Genomic DNA, 22,130 nt, shown 5'->3' with positions numbered 1-22,130 from the left:
TATATTCTTGCTCAACTTTTACTCTAAAGTTACCAGAAGGACACACCTGGGCTACATCTGCTCATCAAGGCTGACTAAATTAGCATCTCAACAGTTGGGTAACAGGTAATTTCATCATACTAATTACAAATTCACAAATTTAAGGCACCTTCTAGAAGTTCTTCTAGAAGAACTAAGCCTTTTCTCTTAATTGTTAGGACTTTTTTGATAAGATAAGCGAAACATCCCTATAACATTAGCTTAATGAGAAGGATGATATCTGAGCTAGCAGTTAGCATCTCAGAACTAAGTTAACAGGCTAATTTGATAAAATGAGACAATTAAAAGTAACAAAACAATGTTTTTTAAAAGTTTGAAGTCCATGGATTTGTTTGTGGCGCATTTTGAAAGGAAGTTCACTATTTTTGCTAAGCTAGGCTAAAAAACTAGCAACTGTCTACAAGAAACTGGATGCTATAGCTGCTAGCTAGAGCTTTTAAAATGTGGTTCTTTGTGGTCATTTCAGTCCTTTGAATAAAATATAGACGGTTATTTACAGCTATGCATGCCATGTATAGCCTCTTATCTGCTTCAGTAAATAAGGACACCCTGTCCTGGGTCACCCATCAGCCAAATCACAAGTGTCCTGGTTTATCCTCACTCCTTTATTTTTTAATCACACACAGACAAATACCGACCACCTGTCACATGCCATGTGTGAGTAAGAGGCAGAGATTTTTGGATGATAGTAGGAGTCAGTGTCCCTATCCGGGTCGCTCTGTGTCAATTGAGTCTGCAGGGCCCGGAAAGTGGGTCAGTTTTCAGTGTGTTTGTGTGTCAGCATAATGCCCCTGTGTCTAATGTGTTTTGATTTAATTCTATTAACTACACGACTGTTGACTGTCTCGCTTTGGCTCAGAGATGAGTCACCCTTGAAGTGACATTTGAAAGCTGGTTGTAAAACGAATAAAGAGAACTGTTGGTTGAGTGTTTATGTGTTATGAGAGCAAATATTTGTTTTTGGAGTCTGTAATTTGGCTGTAAAAGAAGAGAAAGTGTGTCAGATAATCTCTCTCTTGAAGTTAAAAAACCTGATAGCTTTAAGTTAATTTTGAACAAATGAATGATCAGGAAAGTTACATTAGACAATTTATTTGGAAAAAACTCAGCAACAAACACCCAACCTGCGGCTGACCGACACAAAAAGCACTGAAGTGCCAGACCTGTTCATAACTCACACTGAATCTGATGCATGGCTCATGGTACAACTAAGATGCATGACTTCTGTGATGGTAGAACTTGTGAGATAATCACACATCTGAAGACCACACACCCTTTAGAGTTCAAATTCAGTATCATCAGTGTCACCAGCAGGTGTCATTTGATGGTAACTCTTTGCATCATATTGGATGGAAAATCTGCTCAGAGTAGCAAATTGTTTCCAGATTAAAATATCATGTTTTGCCCAAGCTGTTCTATAAATGTATCGCACGAGTTATGACTAAGATATAATGACACACCAGTAATCAACCCTACTTACCACAAATAAACTCCAATGAAAGAGAAACCTTCAAGGCACTGGTTAGCCTTAAGGTTGAATCAGTTTAAGCACACAGTGTACAAAGGCCAGCTCTCATGCCATTTAATACATCCTCTGAGAATAAAATGGAATAAGAAGCTTGAACGTGGCTGTCCTCTTGAATGATGGACCAAAAAACAAAACAAAAAACAGACGACTCATCCAATCAAAAAAGAAATAAAAAGAAACTGCTCAACAGAAATTAGGGCTGGACAATTAATTGGATTTTAATAGTGATTTCAATTTTACCATTTGACAATCATATAAACAATATAATCGAAGAAAAACAATTAATATGCCACAAAGTGTAGATGTATGCAAGTTCCTGTGCTTCATAGCTCTTCTGTGTTCCATGAGCGGCCACAGTGAGTGTGTGTGACTTGTGTGTATCAATAATACTGTATGTGCCACTTGCTGGTTCTTTAAAGTTGTATTTAAATAAAAAAAACTGAAGTTTTTTGAATAAATGAATAATTGTGTATATTAATTGTGATTTCAATATCACTTAAAATAATCGGGATTCTTATTTTTACCATAATTGCCCAGCCCTAACAGAAATCTGAAGAAGAATCGCAGATCGCACTTACTGATGTCTTTTTAATTCCAATAAAAGCCTGTCTCATTAAAAGGCAGGGTTCCTTTGAGCAGACAGGTGCAGCTTTGTGTTTTGACCATAGACTGTTTGACAAATCAACTCCTGTCTCAATTAGAAGCTTTTATGCATTGGCTGTTTTTCTGGCTGCCTGTGCAACAATTTTGCAACAGAATTCTTATACTGACAAAAAAAAAAAAAAAATCACATTTATTGATCACCAAAGTGGAACAGACAATTAGTCTGTGCATCTGTTGCTCCAATTTTGAACTTAGCATTCCCCAATACACCAGATGATTGGCTCAACTCTACTTTGGTGTAGATCTCCCAAAAGCGGTTTCTGGACGAGACAGTTGTAGCGCAGACTATAGGCCTGGCATGCTTACTACCGCGTTTTCAGTCGTTCGGCGTAGATGCAGTTGTCTTTCACTGGGTTTTAGCATTTTCAGATGAAATGTTGTCATGTAAATGTGGCCTAAAACACCGAGCTGACAGCACAATACGAGCAGCTTGTTCCCAAATGTAAATTTGTGTCAGTTTGGACACGCTTTGGCTACAGTAAGGATGACGTTGACCAAAAAGTAGTGAAGCACCTTTTTCATAAGGTGAAAGTTATTTTCTACATTAACACCACAGTATTAAAATTATTCATTTTTCTTGCAAGAAATACAAGTTGTTTTTTTTGTTGTTTTTTTTTTACATTCTCGCCTCTTTTGTGGGGAAAACAGGATTTTTTTCCCACAATACATTTCCATTGTAGCATAACCTTTGCTTGTTCCTCTGTGCTTGTTCATTTTAGTGACTTGTTTCAAAATTATACAAACATTTACAGAATAAACTGAGTTGAGAGTGGGGGAATCAAGGTAATTGTTGTTTTCTATTTTTACCACATTGGCCCAGTCCTACACCTATGATGCTTTTGTGCCTCTTGATTAGGCAGTAAAAGTGCAGAGATGACATGAAATGAGAGGAAAAGTTTCCTTCTTCCGTCAAAAATGTGCGTTTGTTTCTTATGTGTGTTGAAAGGAGTTGTTTCGGAGTTAGGGCTGTCAAACTGCTTGCATCAGGGTCCAACATGGCTCTTTTAAAGGCTCCATATTTGCTAAATGAAACCAAAACTGCACTAAGAAAAAATCACTTTAATCTATAAGGATGTGATATGAGTAGATCTCACTTCTTTGTTTTTTACAGCCTTGTGTTGATAAAAACAACAAATGTTATATTCACTTTCTATATTTCAGTTTCTGACAATACAAATATCACTTTGCTCTGTCTTTGAAGATCTGGTTGCTTTTACTCCCACTTCACTTTGACTCTGAATCACTCTGAATGCCTCAGTGAAACACAGCAGCTTCTCAGCTCCACTGCCAACAACTCACAGCTCGACAGAGAGAGGGAAACACAGAGGTACATGGTGTCCATACAGAGTGGTCAGCTCAGGGGTGACTAAGTCTGTACAATCCTCTGCTGCCACACACACACACACCAAACATAAACACACACACACTTGCTCCACCCCTCGACGTCCCCTCCTTGTCTCTCTGGAGCCTCATGAGCATATGGCTTACCGTAATGTGAGGTGGCAATGACTCATTGTGTGTGTTTTTGTTCTGTATGTGTGCATGTGTGTGTGTGTGTTTTGCTGCAAGTCCTCCTCCTCCTCCTCCTCCTCCTTCTCCATCTCCCTGCTTGTACGAGGTGTGTCTTGTGAGCATCTGGTGGAGAAGAAGTGTGAGGGTGGAGTGCAAACCGTTTTGCCAAAATTTGAGTCGCTGTTGAACACAGAACATCTGGATCAGAAAGGAACATTGAGAGTGTATGAGTGTGTGTGTGCGTGTGCGTGTGTGTGTATGTGTGAAAAAGAGGAGGAGAGCCAAAGTTATCAATCAGTCTGACTTCTGGTGAGCACAAAACACAGCTGGACACACATGATTTCATGCAGTCTTAACACTGTTGATGTGAAAGGGAATGATGGGGTGATATGCTTTACTAACAAGTTCACAAAATGAACTCAAGTAAACCAAAAAACACACATTCCAAAGATTTAATGACAAATGTCCCAACGGTTAAAATACCTTCTTTACAACTTGGAGCAAATTTCCCCCTGACTTTTATTAGTCTGTAAGTGTAGGCGAAGTATTCTGGCTAAATTCATCCCTGCTAAACACATTTCCTTGAGCCGCAGACCCAGAGCTCCAGGCCCTACTTGCCTCTTTTGTCCCATCTTTTTGACTTAAAGAGCGGACAGCCAACACAAGAGAGGAAAAGGAAGAAAAGGAAGCACTTTGGAACCAGGGGAGGTCAGCTCGGGTGAAGGCGCTTGAAAGCCGACATGACTTCGAGTGATCCCGAGACGTCTCTCCTGCCATCTCCTCTGCAACAATGCGTTCCAGATGGCTGCTAACTTGAACCCTGGACGGGGAACAGCTCTGTGGGTTTTGGCAGCACGCCTTTTGTTTGTGTAGTCTACGCTGAAGTGCTGGAGAGGTTTTTTGTTGCGTGGGTTTATGACAAGAGCGGGACTTCATTTGTGCCATTGATTTATAGATTTATTTTGATGTTTTTCATCCTCGCCTGCCTGTCCGCCCACCCTGTCTGCCTCTTGTCGTCTTCTATCATGAACATGGTGTTTTTGTGGAGTGAGGTCACTGCTATGCAAAGCCTGTACATGCTGCATGCTGGGTAATGTCTCCACCCTAATTCTCTTTTCATTAAAAAGTCTTTACAAACATGTTTCTGTTATTTTCTCGCTGTGCTGCTCAGCTAGGGGAGTGCTGACTTAGTTTACTGCAGATTATGTTCTTCGGTCCACTTAACACACACACAGACTTTATATTGTATATTTATCTAACTAAATGGTAGAAACACCTTCTGCAGGTATCCTCCACATTAATAACCACCACTTTAAAGCTGTTGTTAAAAATTGTTTATTCTTTAAAAACTTGGTTTTATCTTCTGTAGACCAAACTTTGCTCTAATTAATGCACATTTGCACTTTTAAGGAGTTTCCATTGGCATCAGTGTTTCATACAGCTGTTCCCAGCAATAATGAAAAAAAAAAAAAATGTGAGGATGTCCCCTTTCATGATCCTCACTGGCTCACAGTCATGTTGTCACCCATTTTGACAAGGGCTGTTAGCCTCTTTGGCTTAGTTTCATCCACCAGTCTTTGGGGATTCCCTCATTCCAAAACACTGCTATGCTGGGTTTTTTTTAAGAGTGGTGTTTGCCATTCAAAAGAGAAGTGGTGTCTTTACTTTCTATTATAATGGAAAATTCCTGCCAACACTTCTGTGAGTGTCCTGCTTTTAAACCTGCTCTCCTGCTGTACTCCTGATTTGTAAATTGTACCAATTATCTCCCAATTTATCACTTATAGATCAATTAAAAGCTCGTTCATAAGTACTTACAGGATATGTGTCATCAGAGTGTCAAATATGTCTGAGGAACTGTTTAAACAACAACAGTTTTAGGGTGAAACATAAACATTTTGTTGCGTTTCAGCCTCGTGTTTACATGGAAACAGCGTTTCAGCTGACCTAAAATGCAAACTTTTGAAAACGGGCTCCAGGGTGGGATTTTTCTGGGGCCACGCTTACATGACGCCAAATCCTATAACATTTCGTTGTGTTTTCGCCTGGCGTTTAGATGAGACCACGTTGCATTTTGTCCAAAAAACGAAACTTTTGAAAAACGCTCTCCGGAGTGGAGAGTTTTCAAAATGCTCCTCCACCCAACCTCGTATAAACTCAGAGCAGAGCTTTTTGGGGTGAAACGCTGACTTCACCGCATGCGCACCTGCAATTACAGGTAAAGGTTGCGCGCACAGCTACAATTTCCAGTTAAGCCAATCCAGTCCAGTTGGTGGCGGTAATGCACCTCATGGTTGGATTGCCAACCGTCTCACACAATAAAAAGAAAAGAAAGAACAACCACAACAATGATGGCTGATTATCGAGTAGCAGATATACACACATATATTGACATCACCAACTAGTGGCTTGGCATGGTCACTGCATTGTTGTGACTTGTCCTCTTGGAGTTGTATGAACGCGGATCGTTTTCATGCCATCCTCATGTAAACGCGGGTGGCTTTTGGAAACGCAAAGGAAGAATCTTTGTGGTAGTCTCCGTATAAACGTGGCCTCAGACCCTGCTGACACCGTTGCCGTGTAAACAGTAAGACGCCGTTTTCAGTGGAAACACTGACGTCACGCTCTGCTTCGTACGAGCACATACAACAGGACAACAGTACCGTTGTCAACTTACGATCGTCGTGAACTACCGTGTTGTGCTTGTACTGCTGGATCTGCTGACTGTCTTTATACAAAATGTGCATCTGTTGCTCCACTTCTGCACTTAGCATTCCCCAATACACCAGATGATCAGCCAAACTCTACTTTGGTGGAGCTCTACCAAAAGCGGCTTCTGGACAAGACAGTTATAGGGCCAACTACAGGCCTGGCATGCTTACTACAGCGTTTTCAGTCCCTTGTCGTTTCCGTGCAAACGCAGCTTTTTTTCACTGCGTTTTAGCGTTTTTAGATTAAACGTTGCATAAATGGGGCCTGAATCAGGTTCCCAGAAGAAGAGCAATGCCCCCAAATTTAATTCAGCTTGGTGCGAGTCTCTTCCATATCATGCGGCAAGCTGTGTAAGGTTTGTACGCCAGATTTCAACACAGAACAAGGAGGTAAAAATGATGCTGGCAGGCATGTTGACTCCATGAAGCACGGGCAGGAGGGAATCTCCTGCTTTGTCAAAGTCTAATGTTGGCAGGTATGATTGTAGCAGGAGGGACGGCTCAATTGTGATGCACTCAAAGGGACAAATTGCCTCATTTTATGATTTTATGAGCTATTTTTGGGCCTTCAGTGGTTTTATTTGTAGAGGACTGGAAAGTGAGTAGAGCAGGAAACAGGTAGAGAGTGGGCAGTGATGTGCAGGAAAGGTGCTGCAGGTTGGATGTGAACCAACTCGTTTGACTTCTCCGCTATATACTGGCTCAGCAAAATGGTTTAAAACATTTTTGTGATAAATGGTTTGGATATACGTTTACTAAAAGGTTTGGATTAGCCTCCAGAAGAGGAAATTGGGGAAACAGAGTGAACTTTTTTGGCTCTGAGAAAGCTTCACATCTCTTCTCTGTCAGCAAACAAAGCTGAAGTGAAAACTAAAAACCTCAGGTTACAAATCTAACTGGCAACTTCTAAAGTTACTCATTTGCGATTTTTATTGATCTTGTTGAAGTGCCATCCATCCATTTTCTTTACCGCTTATCCTGTTACAGGGTCGCGGGTGGCTGGAGCCTATCCCAGCAATCATTGGGCGAGAGGCAGGGTACACCCTGGACTGGTCGCCAGTCAATCGCAGGGCCTTGTTGAAGTGATAAATTGTAAAAATATCATCTTGATTTTGTAAAACAAAGGATAACAGCTACAGTGAGCTGACAGTCCGTCTATTTCTGTGGCTGGTCCAGCTTTGTTGCTGACCTTTCTCCTGTTTCGAGCTTGATAAGTGATGAGTGGTGAACAGGGTAATTGCAAATGTTGGTGCCTCATTTCTCAATTTGCACTTTGTCCCAGCCAGTGCCCTTGTTTCCCATCATTTCATTTTGCATCTCTCCCCTGTGGTTTGGAATTAGATGCCTGTCCCCTTCGCTCCCTCCACCTCCTCCTCTCCTGCTGTCCCAAACCATATGAGGGCAGTTACAGGGCATGATGTATTTCCTAATTTCTCTATCCTCTCCCCCTGTCTGACATAACCCCCCCGATTTGGTGTATCACACACACACACACACACACACACACACACACACACACACACACACACACACACACACACACACACACACAAACACACACACACAAGCGCGCACCCACCTGCCGCTCTGGTGCCAGCCAGGTGCCCATCAGCTGGCGCTTTGCCTGGAAACGACTGGCACAAGCCTGGACATGTGTGAGCGCTGAGCTGCAGAGAGGCTTGTGTGTATTTGTTTATGTGTGTGTGTGTGACTACACTTGGCAGAGAGTGCATGCCACACATGCCAGAAATGTGTGAAGCTCCCGGAGCTGCTGCTGCATTTAAATACCATGCAGCACACACTCATGAGTGTATCAGAAATCTGAGAATTCACACTCACACACATTTCCGGCACACCAGCCTTTGGCACTGATTATCAGCAGCACAGCAGTGATTATGAGAAGTGATACATCTCTCTGTGTGTATATATTTGCTTGTAAGTCCTGGCCTGAGTGGCAGAGCAAAGAGGAGAGTTAGCCCCTTCACTACTTTTCATTTAACATTTTATTTTTTAACTCAGTGGATTGTTTGTGTATTCAAACAAACCAGTTGAAGTCAGGATGGTGATTTATGGAGCTACCACTTGGTGAGCCAATGTTTTATTCAAAGAAACTTTTGTCTCAAAGAAGTTGTTGTTTTAATTAACAAGGCTTTGCTCATTGTTGTTCTGTAATTATCAGGATACAGCAGAAAGGAATGAAGCTCGTGTGTTTTTCTTATCAAACCAGAAAACAAATTAATACTGTAGGGAATCAAAACAAGAAAAAAATATTTTAAAAAATAGAACTTGGTAAAAACAGGAGGATGTAGCACAGATTAAGCTTAAGTTTCCCTTTTTATCTTAGTCTGTGTAATTTGTTTCATCTCACTCACATCTTTTATTATTTAGCGACTACTTTTCAAAACCACTGTGTTCTTCATGCTCCTGTATATGTTTGAACTTACAGTAAGTTTATGAGTTAAGGGGCTTATTCTGACTTTTTCTGTCTGGTGATGTCATCCCTGCATAAGTCAGCCCCTCATGCGAGGATGACCTAAAATGCTTGTTCACTCATCAGGGGCGTGTCCAGACTTTTTTGACTGGGGTAGTTAAACTGAAACACAGACTTGGACAGAGTGGCCGGGGACCTCTGTGCACAAACATATAAATTATTGGCATTTGTTTTCTCTCTTATCACAATCTAGTCTAACAATCAAAATTAAAGTATCATACAGTTGTTTTATCACTGTGCATATCTTTTTTTTGTCCTAATTCAGAAGATGTTTGTCCATCCATACAGTTAAAGGCAGTAAAACAAGAACATCTGTCACAGCACAAATGTTGATTTCAAAGGGGCTGTGAGGAGTTTGAAAGTGATCTTGAAAAAGTTTCTCTTCTAGATATATACATGATTGTAATCCATACTTTAAAATGAGATTATCAGCACCAGTGTAGAGTATTTTGAAATGTGACTTCTTAGCTTCTTCATAGCTACTTGGTGGGATTGAGCAGGACTGGAATTGATTTACAGCACGTCCAAGTCTCTATGACAACACCACTCCAGCTGATGAACTTAAGTAGGGAGAAGAGAGATCTGTTTTTGTCTCTGCTGAAAACAATTTCTGTGAATAACTTTGTAGTGATGGTGGACACAGGAGCCTAACTGTCAGACAGAAAAAGGACAGAAGAGCAGAAGAAAGCTAAACAGGAAAGGGATACAGCCTGAGCTAAAGGCTAACACAGGGGCCAAACTGTGCCAATGTCCATTTCAACCCACAGTCAGCAGTTATTCTGCAGTGGTCTGTTCAAACTTGAGAGTCTATCAATAAAATGAAGAGTGAGGTTACATTAGCTCTGATTGGTAGATGACTGGCAGGACATAACCAGGATTTCCTAACGTTTCACATTACAGACATGTCTTAGAGCTGGTTCTTCAACTTTTTTCAGTGACGTACCCCTGCAACATGTATTTTTTTCCGCCAAGTACCCCCTAACAGGCGCAAATTAGTTTTGGTTGGAAAAAAAAAAGTAAAACAGCACTGTACTATTGTTGACATGTTAGCCTAGGGATACATTCGTAGCACCTCGCTGCTATTAGCGCTACATCAGTGGGGAACCTTCAGGGACTTCTAGGCCTTCAGAGAAGGCCTTAAAAAATCTGGAACAAAAAATATACGTATCATATATCTCTATATATATAATTTCTCATTTAGTTGAATAAAATACATTTAATACATCATGTAAGTTTTAAAATTAAGTGTACTGCAAAGTTCACTTCAGTAATGAAAGGGTTACTGTCTTAAAACATGTTATCTCTATCGGAGCCCGGTTTGCTGGCTCGTTAAGTGGTTAGGACTTCATGAAGGCCAGGCTGTTTTGGTTTGGAGAGAGACAGGAAAATTGACCAATCACGATTTTATTTTTTGGGGGGCGGGACAAAAACAGAAGAGCATAGGCCTTCGTGAAGTCTGAACAGTGGGCAGAGCGGTGAGAGCGGTGAAAGTAATGGCAGAAGACAAGGGCGAAGTTGTGGCGAGCTTGTTAGCATTTTTTCAGCGTGTGCGAGTAAAAATTTCACCTGTTCGTGCTCGTGCGAGTGGATCCTCCTGATTGAAGAGGATGCTACGTTAGAGCAGAGCTACGTTAGTTTAACTCACGACATGTCATGTCAACACCAAAAAAGAAAGAAAGGGAACAGCTAAGGCTCTGATAAACTCTTCATCAACAAGTGTAGCACAGTTATCTGTCTCCGTCTCTGAGGTCTCCTGCAGCGTCTTTGGATCAAACCAACTAAGAGGGAGGGGGTGGATGGTTTTTGAGTTTTTAATATAACGCCCAAGTACGGGACTTGATTCACTTTCAAAAAGTATTAGCGATCACAGGAGCATACTTAAAGTTGGGGGAGAATCAGGAGAAATCACAAGCCAGGAGAACAGCCAGAGAAGGGGTTTAAAAAATGGGAGACACCCTCCATATTCAGGAGTGTTAGCAGCCTGCCAGTACTCTTGATGGGTAAAAGTAACGAGTTTATGTATGACACAGATTGACAAAGATAAAAACCAAAGACATTTTCTTCATCATTTTAGGTTATTTTAGTATTTTTTGTAAACTCACTTAATAATGTTAGTCATTGTTTTATGTAAAGCCTCTTTTTTATTTTTATTTTATCTATTCAATGAAAATGTTTTTTGTTAACTACTTTTTTCCGCGATGATTTCTTTTCTGGGCTGTGAGGGCTGAGGTGAAGGCCCAGCTGTAGTACTCACGGCTCGCCACTGCGCTACATATAGCAGGGTACTGACATGCAGAACAAACTTACAATATTTGCTTTTTGTCACTTTTCAAACAACAGCACTACCTAACAGTGCTGATAAATATGTTACCTCATCGCAATGTATGGGCCAAAATAAACAGCTTCTATTTTCTGTCCCCATTCAAACTACCAACATTAGTGAACAATTCAGGTATTGTTTTCTTGTCATGTTGTTTTCCTATGGCAAAATTCGTTAAGGAATCTAAATAATATGTGTCTGAATTTGGGTTGCAAAAGGGTGGAAAGTTTCTGGTAAATTTCCAGAATCTTTTCATGGGAAGTTAAGTTTGGAAAATTTGGACACATTCTGAATTGTTTTTTCAGATCTTACTTGACTTGATGCAGCCCTTAGGTGATACCTTTAATGATCTTGTGCTGTGGGCATCATGCACAGTGCACGAAGGGCCTGCAGTCAGCAAAGTGCTGCTATGTGCTCAAGGAACAGCATAGATATTGAAGTTAACTTGTATTAAATGTGGTTGCTTTAGCCAGAACTATGCTACAATATACATACCCTAGCTTTATTTCAGTTCCCAGTTCACTCCCATAAAGTCCTGTTTATTCCTATAAATTCAAGTGAAAAGATTTCGATTTTGAAACCATGGTCTGAATAAATCTGCTCCATCAGAATGCAAAGAAAGAAGCTGCAGCAGGTCAAAAACTGTTTTTAGCATAAAGTCTGCCTCTGGAAAGGCACATAGTCAGTAATAGCTTAGAATGCTAAAATGTTTATCCCAACAATAGACACATGCACAGTGGATGTGTCAGATATTTTTTTCTATTCTGTTTATTCTGGATTACAGTCCTGTTTAGTTGTTTTTATGTGATGTTTTATGAGCTTGCTGTGTTAGATCTGCTATCTCAACCTTGATTCAAGCTGCTGGCTGCTGTGTTATTTCCTTTGAGGGATTAATACCTTATCTATCCTCCATCCATCACCCGTAAAACTTGACATAAAAAAGGAGCTTCACTTAATCCAGCCTTGATTCAGCGACAGGGGACGCACACAGCTGGGAAAGCTGTTTTTATCGTACTCTCCAGGTCTTGTGTTGAAGGGGGATGTGACTGCAGAGGAATGAAAACAGTAATTATCGTTTTTAAGCAGGTCATGTTTTGATGGCTTCATGTTTCATTATGCTGGGAAATTAGCATCACTAAACAGGCCAGCGGGCTGAATGGTCTAATTAAGCAGCGCAGAGAGAGTTCTGTGTGCTCGGAGAAGGACTGCAGTGTGTGCACATGTGTAAAAGTGAGTGTGTGTGTGTGTGATGTTTGGTATTCACTCAGCGTTTTTGATGTTTCTTAAAGAACTGAAAGCAGGTGAGACACAAAGTCTAAATAATGGATGACCCTCTAATGTATTTAATATTTCACCCTCTGAGTCAGCTCCATGCATTGTGCTCATTAGCATCCTTAGCACTGTGATTCCTACAGCATGTTTCTGAATGGAGAATCGATGGAGTGTTGTGGTGGGAAGTGTTTGTGACGCTAATGTACTGACTGCCTTGTTAGGGATGATTACTGCATAATGAGCTTAAGCTAATCAATGAAATCCATCCCCCCTCTCATAATCCTGTATGAAACACTACAGCTTCTGCACAGAGCTCTGGAGGAGCATTTCTTTACATTATCCTTCACACAGTTGCAGTTAATTAGTGTTTAATGAGCCCAACTGTGAGATGAAAGCTGAACTGAATGGATTTGAGTATTTTTGTGTAAGAAAAGAGACTCTTAATAGTGATATGATGGGATGGGGATGTCCCTGTTATTGTTTCAATCTCCAGAACAAATTGGACAACTAACCTGCTGCTCTCCAGACTGTTCTACAAAGCTAAACTGATGTCCTTCTCTGTGTTTGCAGCAACAGGGAGCACGTGACCCCGGAGATGAACAAGCTTCGTCAGAGCCTGAGGAGGAAGAAAGGGACCTGCTTGCCAGAGGCCAGCAGACCGTACCAGTGGCAGGCTGATGAGGAGGCGGTGCGAAAGGGCAAATGTAACTTCCCTGTTCGAGTGAGTATGAAAAGCTGGGTCAGGTCTCATTCACTCCTGACCAGTATGAAGCAACAGTCTTTAGTTTGGTTAGTCCACAGAGAGGATTTGTCCCTGAGTGTGTGAGTGTCACCTTTTCGCTCTGTCACCTCCTCAGGCAAAACAACATGAAAGTAGGGACGCAACAAAAAATAGAGTAAGCAGAGAAATATCTGCTCAGATTCAGAGCAGTTTGACTGGATGGGCTTCCCCGCAGATGACCAAAGGCACAGGGTCCAGTGGATGTCATCATGTGGTCAGGAATGGGGTTCCCTGACAGTGATAAGCATCTTAAAATAAAAACATATGAAAGGTTTTCCTTTTTGTAGAATATTAATGACTTTTTCCTTAATCTCTGCACAGGAAATGCTTAATTTCATCATTACCTCAGACATTTTTGCAAAACAGTGAAAGAATTGTACAAAAATTAGCTCTCTGTAGGCAGTGTATGCGGTGGCCAGTAGGTGTGATGATTTGCAAAAGCCACAACACACCAGTACACACACCAGTACAGCAACCAGTACAGAATAGAATAGAATAGAATAGAATAGAATAGAATAGAATAGAATAGAATAGAATAGAATATTCTTTTATTGATCCCCCATGGGGATTTATTTTACCAAGAGGACAGTTATCCAAACAGACTCAGAAAAGTTGTGAAAGTAAGTAAATGATTGCTTTTTTTAAACTTTAGTTATGATAAATGTAGCTATAATGCTAATGTTACCACATAACTGATTTATAAAGCCAAATTTTAGATGACATCTCCAATAAGTATTGAATTATAAATACTATGAAGGGTATCACAAGGAGACACTCCTACAAAGCTATGGTCATAGCCGACTTTAAAAACAAAGACAATCATTCACTTGTTTTCAGAACTTTTCTGTGACAATTGGGATAAGTGACCTCTTTCAGCTACTGTTGTACCTGTGCTTGCTTGCATTCATGTTGTGGCTTTTTATCATCTGTCCAGCCTCCAAATAGAGTGTACACTAAGGGGCCGTTTACACAACAAAGGTTTTAGGCTGAAACGCAAAAGTTTTGTTGCGTGAACTACCGTGTTGTGCTTGTGCTGCTCAATCAGCTGAATCTGCTGACTGTCTTTCAACAAAATATGCATCTGTTGCTCCACTTTTGCACTTAGCATCCCCCAATACACCAGATGATCGGCTCAAAAGCTGCTTTTGGACAAGACAGCACCACCTACAGGCCTGTAACGCTTACTGCAGCGTTTTCAGTCCTGCATTTTTGTGTAAACGCAAATTTTTTTTACTGCGTTTCAGCGTTTTCAGATGAAACATTGTGTAAATTGGGCCTAAGACTTTGGAGTGAACTTTGTTAAAATCAGCAAAAGTGGTAGAGAGTTGATACCCAGCCATCGCATCGTTTCAAAGTCAGTTGCCTAAGAAAAGGATCTCCCAATCATAATTCAAGCACCTTAAACAATCCTGGTATAACAAACTAATATCTGTCCCTTTAATGTAAACAAAAAGAAAAAGTAGTTTAATTTTGCAGCAGTAGCTTGATTTTTTACCTCTTTCTCCAGTCTTGAGAAAAAAAACAAACGGATGACCTAAACTTAATTGTAAAAAGGTTATATCTTATGAACATAGTGAAGTTTGGTTGGATTTAAGAAAATTCTTCCCACATTGAAACTTTGTGGTTATCAAAGTAAGGACACGTAGCTCTCTGCTAAACACTGCACATGAAACAAGTGCAAATAACAGCCATTAATAAAAGAGCCATTAACAGATAACCAGCCTCAGTCTGAGGGTTTTCTGTATGCTTGTCACCGAGCGTCGGCGTGATTTGCTGAAGTGAGAGCGAGACAATGGAGGCTCGAGAGGCAGGACTGACATCGAGGTGGAGTTATGGATTAAGGACTCCGCAGGAAATGACAGGGTGAGGGATGAGGGCACACCGAGGGGCCGAAGAGACACTATGAGATATGAAAGGAGAGATATAGAAGTGGATAAGAGAGGAGAATAAAGGAGGAAGGTGGTGGACTGAATGAAGAACCAGAAGTAAAAAGAAAATGAAGCTAATGGAAAATCTTTCTGATGGTAAAACTCCGAAGGGTTTGGGATGTGATGGGCAGTGAAGTGGATCTGAGAGAGTTAAAGCAAAGAGAGTACAGCACTTTAAAAAATAAATCTCATTCTCGTTATTAGAGTTTCTTTTCTTTTCTTTAGGCGTCTCTGCCTTTCTTCTGTTCTTACTCAAATGTATTCACATGTCATGCAGTATTGATACTCCTTCAATTGCAGCTGAACTGCACAAAGAGGAGGAAAGCTGTTCTCAGATTTGAGACAGACTCTTTGAAAAGTTGATGGCTGGGGAGGAGAATTACCAGATGAGAGGATTATGAAACAGATAGCAAAAGAAGAAAACGTCATGTTCTCAGTGGAGCTGTGATGAGTTGTTGGCTTCATTTTTGTCCTTGAGCTGTCTCCCACTTGCTGTATTCACTTTCTTTGAACATGGAGAATATCCCTTTAATACGTCAGCTCTAGTCAGCCAAATGACACCTGCCTAACAGTCCGTCTGAGACACCGCTCATATCTCTGTCCTCAACATGAGGTCTGGGGTAGGCCTCCATGTTCCCTTTAAAAATTGTGTTTCTCAGGAGTCATGTGGGCATCATTTGTCACATGATGTCCAAATGAAACATCAACATCAGCTCTGGATTAGTCTAAGGACACTTTCAGGTTTAAAGTTGAGAATATGAATTTAGATGGAAGCCTGGGCAGGCCAATATGATCAACTTAATATGGGTGGCATACTTTTATGAAATATAGCATAAAATGTAGAGGTGTGAAAAATATTGATACGGCAAAACATCACGATACTTTGAACTGTGATAAAAAAAAAAATTGGTATTGCAAGTCTTAATACCACTGTTTTTTTGTTAAAATAGAAATTCATATTTTTGTGAGTTGGAAGTACAATACGTCTCCAACACCTCTACTGTGGTAGATGGCGCCAAAGAGCTAATCCACTGTATGTTTTCCATAAATTGTTCAATAAATATAATCTCAAAGTATTTTCAAAATATTTTATTCCTAAACTTGATGATGTGGGTTTTGATGCAGTAAACATCAATGTTTTCCCTCTATTCATGGGTCAGTTAGTTAAAAAAACATTTTAAGTTCAATAAAAGTCACTATTATATTTTTTTATTGAGTTAATCGGTTACATGAAGTGACGCTAATCAGTTTCACCAACTGACCACGTCTTTCACCAAATATTTTTTTTTGCAACATTACTTCAATGCCCCAGTAGTTTAAGTGACAAACTTTATGCACCTAATGTTTTCAAGCTATGAAACATTGCATCTGACTTTCATTATTTCAAACACAATAAAATATAAAAGCTGTTTTCAATCAAACAGTTAACATTGTAGAATATTGCAATATATCACAATATTGTGATATGATTGTTTCAAGACCCAAGTATCATGATGTGAGGTTCTTGCTAATACTCACCCCTAGTAAAAGGTAACACTCTTAATGTTGCATGTAGGATATTTCTGTTAGCCTGCTACCAAGTTAAGTTACCTAAGGCCTCCTCTTTCTCCCTTTGTCCTTGTCCTTGTTATTGATAGAAAAAACAAAGATAATATCTGCCATGTTCGAAAATACAAACAGGAGCTAATGAAGCTTCTTTACCCCTACATCAAAGTTGAGTTCAAATCAGGATTGGTCGAGAATATAAAGCTAAAATCACAAAATAAAGCAAAATAAAATGTTTGAATCTGTACATATGTTTGTTTTCTTTGCAGTACCTTGGGTTGGTCGAGGTGGAGGAGTCCAGAGGGATGCACGTGTGTGAGGAGGCGGTGAATAAACTCAAAGTTGTAAGTATCCTACACACACACACACATGAAGACACAAACTTGCACACTCCTCCTCTCCTCCTGCTGCAGAGCTAGGGTTGGTTTTGTTGCATAGAGGCTGCATGAATCCTGACCCCAAGGATCCTCAGACCGTACAGGAGCTCATTAAAGAAGCAGCTGCACAAGGCTCATGCACCAAGTATCGACCATAGGAGTGCAAACACACACACACACACACACACACACACACACACACACACACACACACACACACACACACACACACACACACACACACACACTCATTCAATACTCTCTGCAGGTTTCTCTCTGGTCTTGTTATTTTTCCTTTACCACTTTCCAGGGGTTAAGAAAGAGTCAATTTAGCATGGTAACAGGTTTTTACCAGTGTTTTAACAAAGAACGCTGCCAAGTATTGACTGCAACTATTTATGTGCTCTGATGAAAAATCTAATCCCTATTAGTATAAACTAGATGCTGGTTCATTTTAAGATTAAAAATAGGAGGAAATCATTTATTAATTGAAGTTAAACAGTGTTTGTTCCAATTACTCACCTATAAGGCTCATTTAAGAGGGGATTAGATGCAAAGTTTTAGTTGATACGACCGCCCTTTCATACCGCCATGGATGCTATATGTTAGAGGACACTTGAATGCTCTCACACTGATCTCAATGTTCAGTCTTTTCATTCTCATCTGGTCTCCAAGCTGATTTTTTATAGTTATCTGTACTATCATCAGGTGTCGTCTTTGCATTTCACTGCCCATCTATTCAAGAATTAAGATCTTCATAACTACAAAAGGAAAACCCTCCTACTGGGTTTCTTCTGACTCTAACCAGTCCTCGTCTAAGACTTAAGCCCTTGATGCCTTTTGTCGCAAATTTCCGACATACCTCGTCAGGTCTTGATGCAGCTGGAATGACCTTTGTATACTGCTAATGCCTATTGATTCATATTCTACACATACCAAGGATCATGTCAAATGCATTATGTCACAGTATATTGGTCATAGGGTGAACTTCTCATATCTATGAATATAGCTTAGTTGTAACTTATGTGTGTACTGTATTCAAATTTATAGTCCCCGCTCAATTAAGCATCTGTAAGAATGCAAAGACACACAGAAAGAATTTCATAATATAATTGTTAACTAACTTAGGCAGTAAGGAGTTAAGTCCCGTTTCCACCAAGCGGCTCAGTTCAGTTCATCTTAGCCCGGCACGCATTTTACTGCATTTCCACTGACTGATCCCCAAGACAGATCCCTGAATAACCGAGACAAGCCGTCAGACTTTTTAGGACCCATCCGTAGGGGTGCCAGACTAAACTGATCCGATCCCAAAGTGGAGCTGCAGACTGTACAGTGATCGAAAGAATCATCACTTAATGTGCGACAGCAACAGTGAGTAACTGTGAACTCAGAGCTGCTGAGTTTTTTCCTGGTGGCACACAGTCTGCTCTGAAACAAAACTTGATTGCGTTTTGTAACAAAGAGACACAGGCCAATCACAAAGAAGGTGGACTGATGGATATTGAAATTTCTCTCCTTCATTGGATTATAAGCCGGGGTACACTGTGCTGCGCTGCTATAATGTCATGCTATTATTTACCTGACATGGCTATCAGCATCCAGCTTGCACGCTGCCTACCACGAGGGGCACGGTTGGCTGTGGAAACTCAAACAGGACCAGATTTAACCAAGACAACCTGTAGCAAACCGTACTGATCTGAACCAGACTGCTTGGTGGAAACAGGGTTTAGTCTCACTCATCACTCCCCCTCGCTGGTCTTTTCCCACATCTGTCTCTTTGTCAATCCTTCAATCTGTCTGAACCCAAAACACCCAGAAGGGCAGAAAATGAGCTCTGGGCTAACGTAAACACACATAAACACAGTATGACACAAACACACAGCTCGCCCCCCGAGGAGGCCGGATCAGGACAGGGAGCGTGTGAGCGGAGTGACACCGACTAGCCAGAGACAGACAGCGGCGTGCACTCAGTGAGAAGAAAACAGGCGACTCTGTCACTATGAATGTCGCCTTCACATCTGTTCTGAGCTGTTCCTGGTTTTTAATCACAAAACTTCTGGGAGGAAAATTCTGATTTCTTTAGCAAGAAGGTAACTGACTTTAAAAGAGCCATAGTCTTGTTAAAAGTCTGTAGAGTGCCTATAAAAGAAATCTCACATGCATTCACTAACTCTGCTCAACCACTGTCTCCTTTCAGGAGTTTTTCTTCTTTGATTGTCTCGTCTGAAACAAGTTTTTTCTTTGCTCCCTCCATCTTTATCAGCATCTTTCTCTAACAGCATTCTCTCCGCTCTGCAGTTTCTCACACTCCAAACTTTCTCTCAAACTTATCTTTTTCTTTTGATCCCCCACTCCACGTCCTTCTCTCTTTTTCTTTCACTCGTAAGTCTCTTCACCTCAATTCTCACTCCTTCCCCTCCACTCAATAGGATTATGCAAAACTTGAGGATCCTTGTCGCTCCGATGTGGCTTTCAAAGCCATTTCCTGCAGTGCTTTCTGTTTTCCTCACACACGCTAACTTAAATCAGAGTCAGGTGCACACACACACGCACACACACACTTCAGCACACATGGCGTAGCTGTTTTTCAGCCTGCGTATTTTTAGCCTGGCCCATGCTGAGTGTGTTATTAGCTCTGCCTGGTGCCCTCCTCTGGAGAAATGACTCTCAGTACCAGCTGGCACAGTTTTCACCTCTGCCCGCCTCCTCGCTCTCAAACCACCATTACCTCATGTGCTGTAATGACCACTTTACATAACAAGCAGACGTAGTAAAGGTGGCTTTTTACACTGATTATCTTTGTAAATTCACCTCTGAGGGACCCAGACAATGTCTTTTAAGATGAACAAATGATTTAAATGTTTTCTGTGAAGCTTTTTTTTCCTACCTTGAAAGTTAAAAGTTGATGACAGTGCTTCTGTTTTTGTTTCACAGAGTGGGAAGAAGACGGTCAAAGCTGTGCTGTGGGTTTCAGCGGATGGTCTCAGGGTTGTGGATGACAAAACCAAGGTCAGTAAAACACACATATTTTGTGTGATTTTTGCTTTTGTTGTCTTGTCTTGTCCTCCTCTTTCCTCTTTTATTCTGCTTCAGCATTCAGGAGGCGAGGAGGATGATAACAGAAAGGTTTTAAATTCAGAGCCAAACACAAAACACCCACAGTGGTCTTTAATTGATGCCTTTGTTCTCAGCCTCTAACCACAGCCTGTTAGCAGAAACAGAAAGAATTCACACAGATTTAATTAAGACCATAGACTTTAAAAATCTGTCACCTATTATTTTCTGACTGCCTTTTTCAAGCCGTAAATTCACAGAGCTTTTATCAGGCTGTGGGTTAGTTTGGCAAGTTTGGACGCTACATTAACAAACAGTATCAAAGTTATTAGTTCCATCCCTGAGTTAATTTATTAAGCGGTGGATGTGCTAATTTATTTATCCTTGTGTTTTTCACATTGTGACAGTTGTTAAAGCTGCTGAAGTTTTGTTAATTAATCACAAATGCAGCTGCTTTCACACAAACCTCTGAAAAATCTTTCCAAATATTACTGGGTGAGCTGCATGTGTGAACGAAAAAAAAGAGAGCCCATATGCACCACAAGCCGTTAGTGGGGAAAATGGACTGTTTGTACAAATAGTGAAAAAAAAGTTGATTAGTAGTATGCATGAGTCAGGTTAACAGCCCAAAAGAGCATTAGATTTAATGGAGGTAGACCCCACCACTACAGGCGCAAATGGCAAGATTACAGCACCTGTTCGGCTGTTTAAAGGCAGACATTGCGAGATGCGTGATTGTTTAATATGAAATATGCAAAGACAGTGGACAATCCTTTGTAAAGATGGGGATGTGTAGCCATTCAGCTAATTTAGATTTAGGAAACATGACATTTTTTTCAGTGAACAGATGAGATAAGGGAGACAAACCAGGCTTGCTGCTGTCAGTTTTATAAGTTTGATTTGCTTTTTGATTTAATGCGTCTGGGTCCTTCCAAGATGTGTGTGATGAAATGTCGGACTCCATAAACTGCTTTTGAGAGTTATTCATTAAGGTACAGGGGCATTGCTGTGGCGTTTGTTCCTCAAAGCAGCTTTCATATTACTGATTTCAATATCGGGGTTTTCTACCATGTGCTCGTAAACACCACACGCATTTACTCTGTTAAGGATCGCCAAACTTTCTCTTTCTTTTTGTTTACCTAATTGAGTCACTGATAACAGCTGTGTGTGTATTCTTGTAATAAAATCTACATTTGTTCCTCTAAAAAACCTTTTTCTTGATCTTCTCTCAGTCACACTGTGACCAGTTTCCAGTTTATGAGTGATAGACATGCGCAGTTTGAGTTTGTTTGATGGGGTTTTTCAGGAGTTTTCCCCCTAAATATGACGTAATCTGCACCTGTATCTCTTTCATGGTGTAATTAGTTAACTGGACGATTATTTGCAGTCGTGCATGCAGCTAATGCTGCAGCCAAACGAGCCATTCCATAACAGAATGGTAGGACTAATGGTCCCGTTTGTTTAATGACTGAATGTGTACACGGACCTAGCAGTTTACCACTAATAAAAAAATGAAAACAAGAGGTGAAAACATTTCTGTTCACTGTAATTAAAAAATGAAAATGAGGCTTTACAAAACAACACCACTTAATTTGACTGTATTGAGAATGAGAGTTAAGTTATAAGAAAATGTCTTTAGTTTTGTATTCATCAGTCTGTCTCATACATAAACTCACTTTTTGGGGTGGATATGAAATGCTTTGGTTTTCTGTTTCTGTTTATGACAGTTGGTACATGTGAACAAGCAGACACACCTCCATACTTGGTCCGCTAGCAGAGCATTGATGGCAGCAAAAGTTGGGAGAAAGCATTGTCTCTGACAGGATGAAGTGCTTGGCAGTGGAAAGTGATAAAGTATGCAAAACATTTCTCAAGGGGAAAAATCCATTTGAAAGGCTCACACAAGAAG

At 40.6% G+C, this 22,130-nt stretch overlaps 1 protein-coding gene across 2 annotated transcripts in view; it reads left to right on the top strand.

Moving 5' to 3' along the window:
* numbl (NUMB like endocytic adaptor protein) overlaps window positions 1-22,130 on the top strand; it is an 84,632-nt gene that overhangs the window by 48,043 nt on the left and 14,459 nt on the right. For both annotated transcript variants that reach the window (XM_074680022.1, XM_074680021.1), the window contains exons 2-4: window positions 13,107-13,257; window positions 17,060-17,134; window positions 20,102-20,176. In XM_074680022.1, coding sequence (XP_074536123.1) covers window positions 13,132-13,257; window positions 17,060-17,134; window positions 20,102-20,176 — 276 coding nt within the window. In that variant the 5' untranslated portion in view covers window positions 13,107-13,131. The remainder of the gene's footprint in view (window positions 1-13,106; window positions 13,258-17,059; window positions 17,135-20,101; window positions 20,177-22,130) is intronic.

Source organism: Halichoeres trimaculatus, unplaced genomic scaffold, assembly GCF_033239565.1.
Source record: "Halichoeres trimaculatus isolate MK-OKI-2021-1 unplaced genomic scaffold, fHalTri1.1 fHalTri1_scaffold_9, whole genome shotgun sequence".
Classification (NCBI taxonomy): Eukaryota; Metazoa; Chordata; class Actinopteri; order Labriformes; family Labridae; genus Halichoeres; species Halichoeres trimaculatus.
The sequence above is the reverse complement of the archived record's forward strand: the minus strand, read 5'-3'. Positions and strand labels throughout refer to the sequence as shown.